We start from the raw sequence: 15,895 nt of genomic DNA on the forward strand, positions 1-15,895 counted from the left end.
TAAAGTTGAGTATATTTAATAATACAATAATTATCAATACCACAAAATTAGCCCATAAATCAAAAAAGGAACAAAATACGGCTATAAATAAATATATAAATGAATTTTAAAAAATTAAGTTTTGGTTATATTTGTGATTAAAAACCTAGTTTTGTAAATAAAAAGAAGTATGTGTATATATAGTTATTAAAGGTCTTAAATAGCACATGTAATATTTCCATATATATAACCAGCCTCACAATCTCATCAAACCCTAGTGTCTCTCTAACCCTAGCAGTTTTCTCCGTTCATTTCAGCAGGTCGCCGATCTGAGGACGGTGCCGTCAACCGGTTAAAATGGTGCATGTATCCTTTTACCGCAACTGTAAGTCTCCTGGATTTCATTGTAGAGTTCTTGTGATTTTGTTTATTTTAGTTTGCTTATGTTAATGAAATATTGAGAATTCGTAGTGTTAGAAGCCTCCAGCTTGAGTTGAAAAATATTCTATTGAGTATTAGAATGAATCGGATCCAAAATGGAGGTGAATCGACTGAATTAGTTAGTGTGATTGAGGCTTAGCATGATCTATTGATGTTTGTGTTTTGTGTTATTGTTACTTTAAATTTTAGATATTATTAGTAAATTGGCCTGATTAAGCTTATTGAATTCTTCCTATTGTTCGTTAAATAGGTATTTCGAGCTAATAGATATGTGGTCTAGCTAATTATTCTGTTTCAGTTTTGACCTTTAGGTTTTCTATGATGGTATTTTCAGTTAATGTGACAGTTTCCACAATTAAAATTCAAATTTTGTCTTTCAGAAAATTCTCTAAAAGCTAATATAGGCTCTTCTTTCAATTTGAACTTTTGGTTTTTGTAGAACTTGTATTACTCTGTTAATTACAATGGGAAACTACATTAAATTGCAACTGCATTAACTTCTCTTTTTCTGATTGTTATATTCTTAAAATCTTAAGCCTATTTTGATGAAAATGTTGGACAGGAGAAAATTGTTTGCCTACTTCTTTGTTTTTTGTTTTGGATAAGCATGTCATGAAAGGGAAAAACAGTTTTAAGCTTTTGTTTATTTGCTATTCTGGTGTGTAATCAGATGGGAAGACCTTTAAGAAGCCTCGACGTCCTTATGAGAAGGAGAGGTTGGATGCGGAATTGAAGCTTGTTGGAGAGTATGGACTGAGGTGCAAGAGGGAGCTGTGGAGAGTTCAGTATGCTTTGAGCCGTATCAGGAATGCTGCAAGAATGCTTCTGACCCTTGATGAGAAAGATCCACGTCGTATTTTTGAAGGTGAAGCTCTCTTGAGGAGGATGAACAGGTATGGGTTGTTGGATGAGAGCCAGAACAAGCTTGATTATGTCTTGGCACTCACTGTCGAGAACTTCCTTGAACGTCGTCTACAAACCCTTGTTTTCAAGACTGGCATGGCTAAGTCAATCCACCATGCTAGAGTACTCATCAGGCAAAGGCATATCAGGTGAAAACAGATGTCACATATTGCAAATAGATAAGCTGTTTTTCACCCCTTCGCTTCGGTGTTTTGTGAAAGTAGATGAGATTTGTTATTGGATCCCTTATAACAAATAATCTAAGTTGATACAATAATATGTGGCCCTTTAAGTGCAATTAGGGGAATGGTGGGAAGTGCTTTTCATTTTTTCTAGTCCTGTACTTCAAGTTTTGTCAAAAGAACTTCAAAAGAAGGTATCTTTATTCCCACAGATATCCCTCAACAATAAAATAGGAATTCTTTATACAAATTGCTGAACAAATTACTTGTTTCTTTAAGCAAGTTGTTGTATGATTTATTCTCTATTAACCTACGAAGATGAGCAACATTGGCACGGTGATTCATATCATTTCACTTTGTTTTATACACCATATATCATCATTCATTTTATATGTTAACAGAGTTGTATTCTAGCAGCCAAATGTTTACTTTATTAGTGGTTATAAAACTTCCTTAATTTGCAGGAAGATCGTAGACACATTATTTTCTTGCATTGATAGATAAGGCTTGTGTTGCATTATAAGTTATTGGGAAGCTTGTGTAGTTGTGTTCTTAGCAGTACATAGCAGATTCTCGTTCTGTTGTAATCATGCGTAGTTTTTTTTTTCCTTCTCCCTCCTAATGGATACATAATTCAAAGCCCCTTCAGGGTATCCAAAAAAATTGAATGGACACACATACATTTAATAAAGTAATTGGCTCTATGAACTACTGGTTCTTTGTTTGCTTGAGTGCACAATACATCAACGAAGCTAACCAGACTAACATTAACTGCATTGCAGAGTTGGAAGGCAAGTGGTGAATGTTGCTTCATTTATGGTGAGAGTGGACTCTCAGAAGCACATTGATTTCTCTCTAACCAGTCCTTTTGGTGGTGGGCGTCCAGGAAGAGTGAAGAGAAAGAACCAAAAGTCTGCTGCCAAGAAGGCTGCTGGTGGTGATGGTGATGAGGAGGATGAAGAATGAGCTTTTGCATAAGAACCCAAAGAATGCTGTTTGGCAATGGAACTGTTCATTTTTGAAGTTTTTAGTTACCCATGTGGTGCTTCCTTACATTCCTTTCTTCGATATTTTGATATCTTCATATATTAGAAAGAAATGCTCTTAGCAGAGATTGGGAGAAAGTTTTGGTGTTTGGGTTTTGCACAATTGCACTGATCTCTAGTGTTTCAACTATTTGTTTTGAACTAGACTACCTCTTATTATGAGATAGTAGTGAGTCTAGTAAGTTGTTTCCTCGCTTCAACCATTTCCTTTAAATAGACTAAAGAATTGTTTACTTTGCTTTTCAACTAGAGAAAATTGAATGCTAGATTTTCTGTCCCATTGGGCTTATCTTGAAGTTTTATGGTCTTTCCCCGACTGAGAACTTGTATTAGTAATATTTTCTTGGCACCCTTATTTGGACATCAATATTTAATTTGTACCTATTTTTAAAAGGGAAAAGGGTTAAAAATGCCCTTTGAAATGAACAAAAATGTCCTTCATTTATAATTTGGTTTCAAAATGTCCTTGTCGTCAATATTTTGATATAAAAATGCCCTTATTGTTATTTAATGGGTCAAAAATACTCTTTTTCAAATAAATATATTATTTATTTATTTTTCAACGCATTTTTTTCTAATAAAATTTCTTTATTAGCAAATGTTTAGTCTACTTCAATTTAAAAAAATGAAATTTTAAAATATTTTTTATTTTATTATAATTATTTTTTATCGTTATTTGAAAAACAAATTAATGATTGATTTATTATGATCTCATATATATGACATATATTATCTGTTAAAATTTAGAGTACATGAATTTATTTTTTTAATTGATAAAATGAGATGAGATTGCGAAGAATAAAATAATTTCCTATGTTTTTATTACTTGACATGGTTTAAAAATAAAGTAAACAAGAATAGAGTTTCTTAAAAGTAATATATATATATATATATATATATAAAGGGCAGTCCGGTACACTTAAGCTTTTGCTATGCGCAGGATCTTGGGAAGGGCCCGACCACAAAGATATATATATATATATATATATATATATATATATATATATATATATATATATTCGGAAAAGGGCATTTTGGCCCATTTTGTAACAATATGGGCATTTTTGACCCATTAAATAACAATAAGGGTATTTTTGAACCAAAATATTGACGACAAGAATATTTTTGGACCAAACTATAAACGAAGAACATTTTTATTCATTTCAAATACTTAAAGGGCATTTATGACCCTTTTCCCCTTTTAAAATATTTTTTATACGACAACTCATTTTTGAAAGTAACTTTAGACATTTTGTTAAGACTTTAGATATTGCATGTCTGAAATTATCCTGAAAAGGGCAGACTTGTAAATTTGTTTGCATTACAAAATGATTTTAAATTAGGGCTGTCAATTGGACGGGTTGGATCAAATTTGAGCGGTTACATAATGAGTCAAGATAATAAACTAAACCATGTTCGGCCCACTTTTTTTTTTGCCCACCGGATATTGGGCCGAGCCGGGTTAGACGACACCCTTACTGGGTTGGATCGATCTGGGCCCAACAGTAGAAAAATTGTAAATAGCCCAGCCCATGACCCATTAAGGGTATAGTGTCCGGGCCTAATGGCCCGAGCTGGGTTGAGTCCATTGGGTTTGACTTTTTTTTGCGGAGTTTATGTATTCAAAAATATGAGTCAATCATCAATATAGTGTATTGTTATCTATTTAATTTAGAAGTAATTATAACAATTTATATACTCACAATATACTAATCTATTATAGTGATATACTTAATTATATATTTTACAATCTATATCTAATATACTTACAATATACTATCTATTCTAGTGATATACTTAATTATATATTATATATATACTTACAATCTATATCTAATATACTCACAATATACTATCTATTAGTATGTATATACTTATATTATAATATATAGACTTACAATGTATATCTAATATACTCAGAATATACTATCTATTATAGTGATATACTTACATTATATATATTTACAATGTATATCTAATATACTCACAATATACTATCTATTATAATAATATACTTATGTTATATATTATATATACTTATAATTTATATGTAATATACTCACAATATACTATCTATTATAGTGATATACTTATATTATATATTAAATATACTTACAATGTATATCTAATATACTCACAATATACTATCTATTATAATAATATACTTACACTATATTATATATACTTACAATGTATATCTAATATATACCCACAATATACTATCTATTACTTACATTATATATTATATATACTTACAATGTATAACAAATATACCCATAATATATTATCTATTATAATAATATTTTTTCAAGTATTAAAATCTTATAGCGACTACAAATTTAATTTTTCTTAGATGATTATGTAAAGTAAAAATAATTATTTAATTGAATCAAACAAAATTTATAGGAAAAAAAATTAAGAAATGCAAAGACTCAATGAGTTTTTGATTTCATTAATATATTGATAAAATTCAAAACATACAAGCTACAAACTTACAATTAGTTGTATATAATAAATTGTAACTTCTATATATTTCAAATCATTTTCTTCAATTCATCTGTATTAACATTAACAGGAATTGAATCATAATTTTCAAAATCAACAAATCCGTAATTTGGACTAGCTTGTGCCGAAGGATCTCCAATTGACATTATTTCTTTAAGTTCTTTGCTTCTTCTATATCTTCTGCTCTTCCTTTATTCCTACGCTCTGATCTAATCAAATCTCTGAGGCAAACTAAAACATTCATGGCATTGCTCCCCAAAGAGTGTCAATTGTCTCCGATCTGCTGCCTTCCTTGACTAAATGTGCTCTTCGATGCAACAGTTGACATTGAAACATTTAGCACATCCCTAGCCATGATTGATAATACTGGATATTTTTTTTATTGTTCTTCCACCATTCCAGTATAGTGACACTATTTTCATCATAGGTCTCTGGAGTTTGTCTCAAATAATAATTAAGCCTGTCTCGATTTATGCTCTGTTGTGATGTAGACTGCATTCTATTCCAAATAGATAAATTAAAAAAATTATGGGTAGGCATATCCCGTGCCTGCCTTTTAGAAGATGATGGTTCGTCAAAAGAACGAGATAGAGGAATAGTATGACAAGGAGTAGCATTATCAAGTAAATCGATATAATAATTATATAATGTTTGAATATAATCATTTGTATCACTCATCGGCTTAAACATACTAGGATCTTCATCCTTTTCAATTTCTATAGAAGTATATATAAGGCGAACACATTCAGAAATAATATTAAAATTCATATACGGATTTAACATAGCACCAATTAAATAAATAGGAGGAATAGGAAAAATGTATTTTTTAAATTTTTCTATCATTTCAGCAACAATTCTTTATAATCATCTTTCTTTTTATATTCCATAAGCAGTACAGAAATTTCGACTAAATAAGCTAAAATATTAGAAACAGTAGGATAATAAGCATCGAAAAATTCAAGAGTAGCCAAATAAAAGTTTTCTAAAAACACAATAACATCATTAATTTTAGTCCAACCAGATTCTTCCAACATGATTTCGGAAAATTTATATGCATATTGATTAAAAGTTGTAGTTATAGGGGCTTTATAAATATTACAAGTCTTCAAAAAATCATAAGTCGAATTCCACACGGTCTCAATTTCTTCGGGAATTAATCTAGGTCTAAGATTATTTTTCTCGCATTTTTTTTAAAATTCTTTAAGTCTAGCTTTTTTATAATTTCCTTGAATAAAACCAACTGCATGACTAATTTTTTTCAGTTGTTGGCTCAAAAAAATAAAGTCCATCTTTTACAATTAAATTATATATATATATATATATATATATATGTATATATATGTATGTATGTATATATATATGTATGTATGTATGTATGTATGTATGTATGTATATATATATATATATATGTATGTATGTATATATATATATGTATGTATATATATATATATGTATGTATGTATGTATGTATATATATGTATGTATGTATGTATATATATGTATGTATGTATGTATATATATATATATATATATATATATATATATATATATATATATATGACAAACACATCTAATATGAAAAATATCTTCTAAAGGGAGGAAAACTCAGTTTTCAAAGAATTAATAGCAGCGGTGTTGTTAGATGCATTATCAATAGAGATACATAAAACTTTGTGTTCAAGACCATAATATTTTGCAACCATTGATATAGAATCAGAAATAAATTGTGCATTATGTCTTCGGTCTTCATCATATTGAAATGCTAAAATACGTTTTTGCATAATAAAATTACTATCTATCCAATGATAAGTAATAGTTAAATAATTATTTTTATTTATAGCACGACTAAGATCAAAAGTAAGTGAAACTCTACATGAAAGATTTGTTAATAACCAACGTAACTAATATGCATATTGTCCATGAAGTCTAAAAGTATCTGATCTACAAGTACTTCTAGGAATACCGTTAAATATGATATTATAAATTGATTGTATATAATGAATAAAAGCATCAGAAGAAGCAAATAAAAAAGGTAGACAACCCTCGACTATTATTTTTGCTATCTCTTCACGGTCCTTCATTTTATTATACATCCTCGTTAATTTTTTGGTCTGTGAATTTATTCTACCTTGAACTGGCTCAGTAGCACCCCCTATTCGTTCTTTCCAACCAGAATGCTCATTGTCTAGATGTTTAGTCAATTGACCCATTCCACCTCTATTATCCCCGGTCTTATGCTCGAATTTTTTTTGACATTCTTTACATTAAACTTTAATTGTTTTGGCTATGCGTTCAAAATAATGCCATACTAAATTAATTTTTTTCCTTTTACAGGTTGTGGAGGAAGATTAATAGTTCTAGATTGAGTATTACCTAAATCTACATCAGGACTAGTTGATGTAACATCCACCTCATCATTATCATCTTGTTCTATTTCTACTTCAAATTCATTTGGTTCTTCTATACCATAAGTTTCTTGATATTCATTTTCATTCATATCATGTGCACCTATACCTATTTCTTCAAATTCACTAGGTGATGCTTTAGACATACGAGAATAATTTCTACTTGTACTACATCTACCGAAAACACTTTTTTTCTTACTACCACTACTTCTACCTCTGCCAGGACACAATTTTTTAACACTTTTACCTATATTTTTTAATCTATCCATTATACAAATTAAACTTATAAAAATTATAAACACAAAAATTAAATATTTAAATATACTAGAATTAATTTACTAAATAAAAGCAAGAGAAGGAACGATTATACCAAGTCGGAATCAAATAAAGAATTGTAAAATTGATGAAATATTGAACACTTGAAAGTTGAAAACTTCCACTTGATGTTGTTAATTGCAAAAAAATAATAAAAGATTGATATCACTTTAAGAGAGAATTGAGAAATTGAGAGAGAATTAGATGATTGTTGGTGGAAAAAAATGATTAAATATTGTAGGTATTTATAGAAAAAAAATTTGAGTAATAATTTTTTTTTAAAATGCCATTTTTGGCCAATTTTTAGAAAATGACCGTTGGGCCAACGACCACTTTCTGAAAAGTGGCCTAACGGCTATTTCAATTTTTTTTTATTCTACCAGACCAACCCAATTTTTTTGAGGTGGGTCGGTACCCGATCCTGTCCCAACCGTGCCGGGCCCTTAATGGGCCGATCTTAGGGGGGCAAATATCGAGCCACCCGGCCCAGTTGACACCCCTATAATAAACGGGTCAAGATTTTGTCCAACTCAAATTTTGCTCGAATCAAAACAGATTGAGTAATGGGTTATAGAATAGGTCAAGACCCGATCCAACCCATTACTAAGTTTTAATTATTTTATTTGTTCTTTTACAATATTTTAGTGTCTAATAAAATTATTTTTTCTTTATTATAACTATATGTAACATATTAATTTTTTTTTAAAAAAATTATAAAAATATTTTGACAAGACTTTTCTCGATTCAAATTGGGTTAAATATCAATTCAATTTTTAATGAATTAGAAATTGGTTAAACTAATAAATGACTGGATCAATAATCAATCCAAACATAAGCAAATTGGACGGATTGAATTTAATTTTTCATTCCTAATTTCAATGGTGATCCCAAAATCCCAAATGAGCTCACTGGATCTAAAAGTCAGATCGACTATAGGGTATTGCTCATTTCTTTTTTTTTAAAAAAAGACTGTGAAATCATAATTTCGAATGTATCTATCTGATAATAAAATTAGTGATTTAGAATTTATAAGTTCCTAAATTGTTGATAAAGATAGAGGAATGATCTTGAAAAATTACATCTATCAGAAAATATGCTTGCAAGAACAAATCCATCCTTTTGTGAATATCTACTTAGAATTGGAAATGGAAAAGAAACACCTACTTGTGAGGGCAAAATTCAGATTCCTGATTCTCTTCTTATTCCTTTTGCAACCGAACAACAATCCTTACACGAGTTATTTAACATAACATATCCTGATTTATATGAATCTTCCTCTAATTCATCTACTATATCTTCTCGTGTTATTTTAACAACGAAGAATGATTTTGTAAATGAAATAAATGATATGTTAATTGAAAAATTTCCATAAAGACCTCATACATATATCGCAATAAATGAAACTGTTGAACCAGATGATCAAAGCCAGTTCGAAGATTTCTTATATTCTTTAAATCCTTCTGGTTTACCTCCTTATAAGTTAACTTTAAAGAAGAATTGTCCAATTATATTGTTGCGAAATTTGAATCCTTCCGAAGGTTTATGTAATGGAACACGAATAACATGTTGTGACTTTAAAACATATGTCACAAGTGCTAAAATTGAAAGTGGTGACTTTAAAAATGCACATGTATTTATTTTAAGAATTCCATTATTGACATCACAAGATGAGAAAATCCCTGTACAGTTTAAAAGAACACAATTTCTTCTACGACTATGCTTTTCTATGATCATAAACAAAGCTCAAGGTCAAACATTAGATTTTGTTGGAATTTATTTACGTAAATCTGTTTTTTCACATGGCCAACTATATGTAGCTTTATCAAGAGCAAACAGTTCAAAATGTGTCAAAAGCAGACAGTAATGATGATCATTCAACATACAATATAGTGTATGATGAAATTATTCAAAAAGCCTTCTCATAACTAAGGTAACAATTGACTTTGATTCTATTAACTTTACTGAACTTTCCGCTGCCACTTTTTGCTGCTACTTCTTCCAAAATTGATAGGTATGTCTTTTTTGTTGGCACTTCTGTACATTATCTATCCCTTTATAATTTTCAATAGATATATTTTAAGATCCAAACCAAACCAATCGCCCCTACATGTTGTCATTAATCTCTCTTTACGATTTCTATCCATATCTTATTTTTAGGAAACTTAACAAGGTCCAACTGGAAAGTCAGATTTCACTTCTATTATCAACTTTAACTTTTCTTTCTCCTTGAAACTTCTTTTCCTTAATGGTCCTGCTTGCTTTCTGATCTAAAAGTCTTCAGATGCAATTTTGTGGATAGCCATGTCTTACATGAGTTTGGTCTCCTGACTCCAGTCACGGGTTTTGTCCAGATTGATAATCATATCGTGTAAAATTCTTGTTGAATTTTTTATACCGTATCAAGTAGCACTGATTTTCTCTCTTTTCTGTGTCTTTACTTCATACTGTGCCCGGTGTTTGACCTTTCAGTTGTGAAGCCTCATGAGTTTGTTCAATATGGATTGAGTTCCCTGGAGAAGTTTCCTGCTCTAGGTGACAGCTATGCAAAAGTGACTCGTGAAAGGATAAGTTGTGGTATGGATATGATGTTGATATAATTTGGTCTCTTTTTCAGTAGTAATGTAGTAGATTTTCATGTGCACTTTTCTGGCATTTTACATTTGTTATCAGAAGAAGACTATTGCAAAAAGGACATAGGAATTAAGGACCTATAGGAAACAGAAGTGAAAATCATGTACTTGATATGACAAAAAATACTTAGAAAGATTCAAGGAAGGAAAAAATGACGGAAGAAGAACAAGATATTTACAACAAGAGTTCAGAGTGCATAGTTAGCTGTACGTATGTTGATGCCTGTCTTTATCTGTTACTTTAGAATTACTTGATGAATAAAAATACAACATAAAAGTAACAAATACAAAATGAATCCTTTAACCCGTAAATTTAATGATTTAATTTGCTGGGTTGATTTTCCCAGTTTATTGGGTGTCAGTTCTAAATCTTCACTCTTAACACATGCATGCTTGATTGATTAACTTCAAAATCATACAACTAGGCCTCCCTTATACTTTCTGTTAAAATTGGCATCATTACATGTTGGTGTAATTTCTTTTATAATGAAGACTTATTCCCTAATTGTTAAATTTGAATGACAGGTCTGCGTACACTCGACCCTCCCCAAACCCCACTTGTGAAATTATATTAGATATGTTATTGTTGCTTCAAATGAAAAAAGTGGTGTGCTTAGAACATCCTAATGTGTAGTAGAATTTTGGTTAAAGAAAAACTATTAATATTTTGCCTCTCTACCCCACATGTGGAATTACATTGATTATGTTGTCGATGTTGTTTATCTTGGAAACTAAATTACAGTGGAATGTCATTTCTGTCTTGTAGAGAGAAATGCAAAGATTCACCACTACAATTGTCCAAATGATGAAGAATATGAAGCTATTTCAGACCCAAGGTGGTCCTATCATTCTGTCTAAGGCATCTGGTGTGTACTTTAAGCAATTTGCATCCTCCCAAGAGGGTCTCCACACATGATCTGAAATACACGAATGGTTTAGTTAGAAGAAACTTTTATAGAGTTAAACTCTATCGCATGATCTAGAGTATGAAAGAAGGGTGATATCTCATTTTCTCTCAAATCTCTAACGGTAACTAGCACTGTTCATTATTTTCATAAGCAGAAGACTGCCGGAATGGCTTCACCACCGCTGGTGGAGCCCTACATACCACCGGACCGTAATAAGAACATAGCTCAAAAAGCATCAACCTCTAATCCAGCTATGAGTACTTTGAATCTGCAAAACAATACTGACAAAACAGTAGCAATTTCAGGTAAAGCAGGATTAATCAAGTTGTAACAGCGCAAAATACAACTGCGATCACTATTCACATTTCTGAGGAGGAGCTAAGAACTGCTCACAAAATCATTGCGCTGCAAAATCAGGGATTGATTCAAGTAACAAGAGCTGGTGCATATGATTCCTTATCATTTGGACTACATACAGTCCAAAATTTGGATCAAACCACCGCACAAATTAAAAGCGCTGATCAGGCGACTATTGAGCTGAAGAACACAGAGTCGCCGGAGCTGCGCTTGGATATTCAAATAGGCTCTGGCGACATTCGAGACATCATACCCTTTGGGGTTTGTTTTCCTAGTCAAGATACAGCTAAGGGTTCAAGTTTCACCGGCGTAGCAATCTCTAGTAAAAAAGGTGACGTCGGCATCGGAGCTCCGACAACCCAATCGGACCAAATTCAATGCCAAAATGTTCGTGAGGGTCTTGTGCATCTTCCTAGCAACAAGTGTCAGCTCGAATCTCTCCCTAGCCCCTCGAATATCTTGGCGACCTCTGCTAACAAGTTGAGCAAAGAACTAGCAGCTTCAGCAGTTCAATTTTCAGAAAATTTTCAATTGCAGGACCAAGTACAACAACAATTGCATGGAATACAAGCGTGTGATCACTATGATCATGTTCCAGATCAAATTTAAAAAATTAGAGGTACCAACAATCAATGTAACAGTAAGTCATCGATGAAAACTCGAGCTGTGACCAATGATAATAGAACTTTTTAGAATGATAATGTTCAAAATACCTTACATGTCGAGCAAAATTTTCAAGGAATAAATCAGTCGCAAGGAGTGAAAACTGCAGGTATGTCTATTCCATCCAACTTTATGCCTTCGACTGATGATGTTTTGAAATCCAGTCATCCCAATCTTATCAACATCAAGACTACTAGCCACCCTGAAATTATTCCCAAAGTGCTTAACAATGCCAATTCTCAACCTAGTAACCAGCATCACAACCAGCAGCCTACCATTCTCCAAAATAACTTTCCTAAGGTATCTAGCAATTTTGACACTCATGTTCAGAATAATCAACCCAAGGTGCCCAGCAGCTCTGCTAATACTGGTCCTAAACATCATACAACCAAATCAGCCCATACTCAAACTCAACCAAGTAACACTAATCAAAACCCCCAGAAAAAAACCTTTCCCAACTTGAAGGACCAGGTCCCTCAACCTGCCCCTACACTATAATTCAGTCCTTTGCTGCCAAACTCAGATCAAACCAAGCAAAGAATGATGCTCCTTTTGACTTAGCCACTAAGTATACTACCAAACAGGGACTGCCTGCTGTGTTCTTTCAAAGAGAAGACTTCATGCACAAACTAGCTGAAAGATGCAAGTACACTTTGGTTGGCAAATTTAGCAACACCATGCCAAAAATAGAGTTGATAAGAAGGAGCTTCATCCTTCAAACCCAGCTCTCAGGAGGTGTCAAAATAGCACATTTCAATGCTAGACATGTCTACATTGATTTGGACAACGAGTTGGACTATACTACTATCTGGACCAAATAGAGAATGACAATAGAGGGCCAACTCATGAGGATTCAGACATGGACACCCACTTTTAAACCTGATGAAGAAACTCCAATAGTGCCAATTTGGGTAGCCTTACCTGAACTACCTTGGCATTGTTACAACAAGGAGTTCATAACTGCCCTGCTAGCCTCTGTAGGGAAAGTACTCTATCTTGATACTGCTTCCATTCAAAAAACAAGGGGAAGCATAGCTAAGGTGAGACTACAAGTGAACCTCACTGAAGAAAGACCCCCCATGTTTGGATGGGATATGATAAAGATGATAAATCTCTAGAGAGGTGGCAGGCTATCCAATATAAAAATGTACCTGATTATTGCATGTACTGCAAACATCAAGGTCACTTGATACATGCTTGGAATCTTCAGAGGAGGGATGAAGAACAGAAAAAAAGAAAAGAAGAGGAAGCTGCTAAAAAGAACAAAGTCAAGGAGGGCATATTCAACAAGTATCAGGATGAGACACACACCAATGGACCTACAACTGATGATCCTGCTCAGCCACAAATTACAGCTCATAATACAAAAGATGAGCTGTGGCAAGTTCAGAGGAAGAAACAATCCAAGGGACAAAGCAAGCCTCAACAAAATAATGTGAGTAGCTCTAGTCTACCACAGAATAACAGGAAAAATGATAAACTCCCACAAAAAATCACAGGGGCAGGTAAGTCTATTAATTTTACTCCTACTTCTAATAATTATGTTGATCTTGTTACACAAGATCAAACCACTAACCAAGATGCAGGAGAACCTCTCAACCAAAGGAACTCAAGTCTGAAGAGTTCATTAACAATGCAAGAACACACCAAACTCCAAAGACATGGTATTGACTTAGCTCTCCCAAAGACCCATTCCCCCATATTGAATGCACAGGTACTGTTTTAACAAGTACTACTCAAAGGAGCAATCTAGCAAATAATGAATCAAGGTCCCCAAGTATTGACTTTCTCCTCCCAATCCCCAAGATGCCCTCATTTATTAATGTTGTTAATGCTGAAGCTGTTGGGGGTCAGGATGGAAAAGTAAAGGAGACACAATCTAACTTGCAGGAAGGGGAAACCAAAAGGGGAAGGGATTTGTCTCATGTTTTGCATGAGAACCAAAATACTGACCCTAGGAGTGACCCTAGAGCTCCTGCAACCACTGAGCATAATGATATGAATGATTTAGCACCTCCTAAAATTGCAGAAGGAAATGATCCTGCATAGGTCTCTACCATGTTAACTAATAAAGGTTCTATGGCCAAGGACTTGGGGTCTATTGCCAGCACTAGTGGCAAAAACTCTACTGCAAAGAAGAATAAGTTGAGTAAGAAAAGGAGGGATACTATAAAGAAAAAATTTGATGAAAAGAACCATGCTGAGAAATGCCAAATTCCTAAGCTCCTTGACAGCATAGCACTACAACAATCAGATCAGGGTTGCCAATAATTTGTGATTGATAATGATTAGGTGGGTAAGGATATCACTCCCCTCCAAGCTCACTACATCCTTATAGCTGCCACACATTCAGCAAGCAATATCCCTGAGACAACTACAGAACACACCAACACTGAAGCTCCTCCTAGGGTTGATGAATATGTAGTGTGTGAATCAGAGAATGAAATAGAGGATAATAATCAGTCAATGAATGATTATGATGAAGATGATGTTGTGAGTGAAAAGTTAATCAGAGCTTTCAGCCCCTCCAGGGACAATGTATTTTCAGATGAGGTTCAACAAGTGTCTAACTTTCAGGGCCTGTCCCCTAGAGGTATACACATGACAGGTTTCAGTCCTAAACCAAGCAGCCCTGCTTATTCTACCCCCATAGGTAGACCAAATACAAGATTATATACCTCCAAAACCTCCCAATGATTAGTACACTCAGTTGGAATGTGAGGGGTATTAATATCCAAGGTGCCATGGAAATGATTAAACTTCTCAAGAATATCCATCATATTTCCCTTATTGCTATATTCGAGCCTTTTTTAGATAACACTCAATTGCAGTACTTCAAAAACCACCTTAATATGGACTATGCCATTCATAATCCAAATGGTAAGATTTGGATTTTTTGGACTAAGGATGTGGATTGCAGAATTTTGGAGAATGATGAGCAGTTAATCACTTGTGAGACCACTCATGTAATGAGACCTAATCAGTTCATTACTACCTTTATCTATGCCAAATGTAAGGACCATCTCATAAGGACTCTATGGGATAGTTCCTGCAGCAATCATCCACTCCTCTTACTTGGTGTACCCTAGGTGATTTCAATGTTATCACTGACCCTGAAGAAAAGCTTGGAGGTGTCATGTATAATATGAGAAAGAGTCTTGAGTTCATTAGCATTATTGAGGCCTTTGGTTTGCAAGACCTTGGCTTCAATGGTCAGAAATACACATGGTGTAATCAGAGGGGCATTATGTTTAGAATTTGGAAGAGGCTAGATAGGGGAATGGTTAATGATAAATGGCTGGAAACCATGCCCCATACTACCATTACTCATCTCCCTTCTATGGGTTTTGGTCACTTTTCCTTGCTTTTGGAAATGATTGATCAATATCACAATCCCATCAAGTACTTCAAATTCTTAAACTGCTGGCCTGAGCAACCTTCTTTTATGGACATTGTTTAGAATTGTTGGAACAGATCTCTAGAGGGTAATCCAATGTGGGTCTTTCACCAAAAAATAAAGAGACTTGCTACTACTCTTAGTAGTTGGTCCAGAAATCAGTT

The 15,895-nt window shown here is 33.1% G+C and overlaps 1 protein-coding gene across 1 annotated transcript; it reads left to right on the plus strand.

Annotated features, from left to right (window-relative positions):
- The first annotated feature begins 208 nt into the window (after window positions 1–208).
- Window positions 209–2,847, plus strand: LOC129887464 (40S ribosomal protein S9-2-like). The gene is made up of 3 exons (XM_055962576.1): window positions 209–364; window positions 1,091–1,472; window positions 2,288–2,847. Exons 1-3 carry the CDS (start codon window positions 337–339, stop codon window positions 2,469–2,471), a joined length of 594 nt encoding a protein of 197 aa, XP_055818551.1. The 5' UTR covers window positions 209–336; the 3' UTR covers window positions 2,472–2,847.
- The last annotated feature ends 13,048 nt before the right edge of the window (window positions 2,848–15,895 follow it).

Source organism: Solanum dulcamara, chromosome 4 (assembly GCF_947179165.1).
Source record: "Solanum dulcamara chromosome 4, daSolDulc1.2, whole genome shotgun sequence".
In the NCBI taxonomy this organism is placed as follows: domain Eukaryota; kingdom Viridiplantae; phylum Streptophyta; class Magnoliopsida; order Solanales; family Solanaceae; genus Solanum; species Solanum dulcamara.

Excerpts from the sequence above, each read along its gene's own strand:
- LOC129887464 (XM_055962576.1), top strand. The coding sequence starts at position 337 with ATGGTGCATGTATCCTTTTACCGCAACT. Across the intron at positions 365-1,090 it reads TGTATCCTTTTACCGCAACT|ATGGGAAGACCTTTAAGAAG; the intron begins GTAAGTCTCCTG and ends GTGTGTAATCAG. Across the intron at positions 1,473-2,287 it reads ATCAGGCAAAGGCATATCAG|AGTTGGAAGGCAAGTGGTGA; the intron begins GTGAAAACAGAT and ends ACTGCATTGCAG.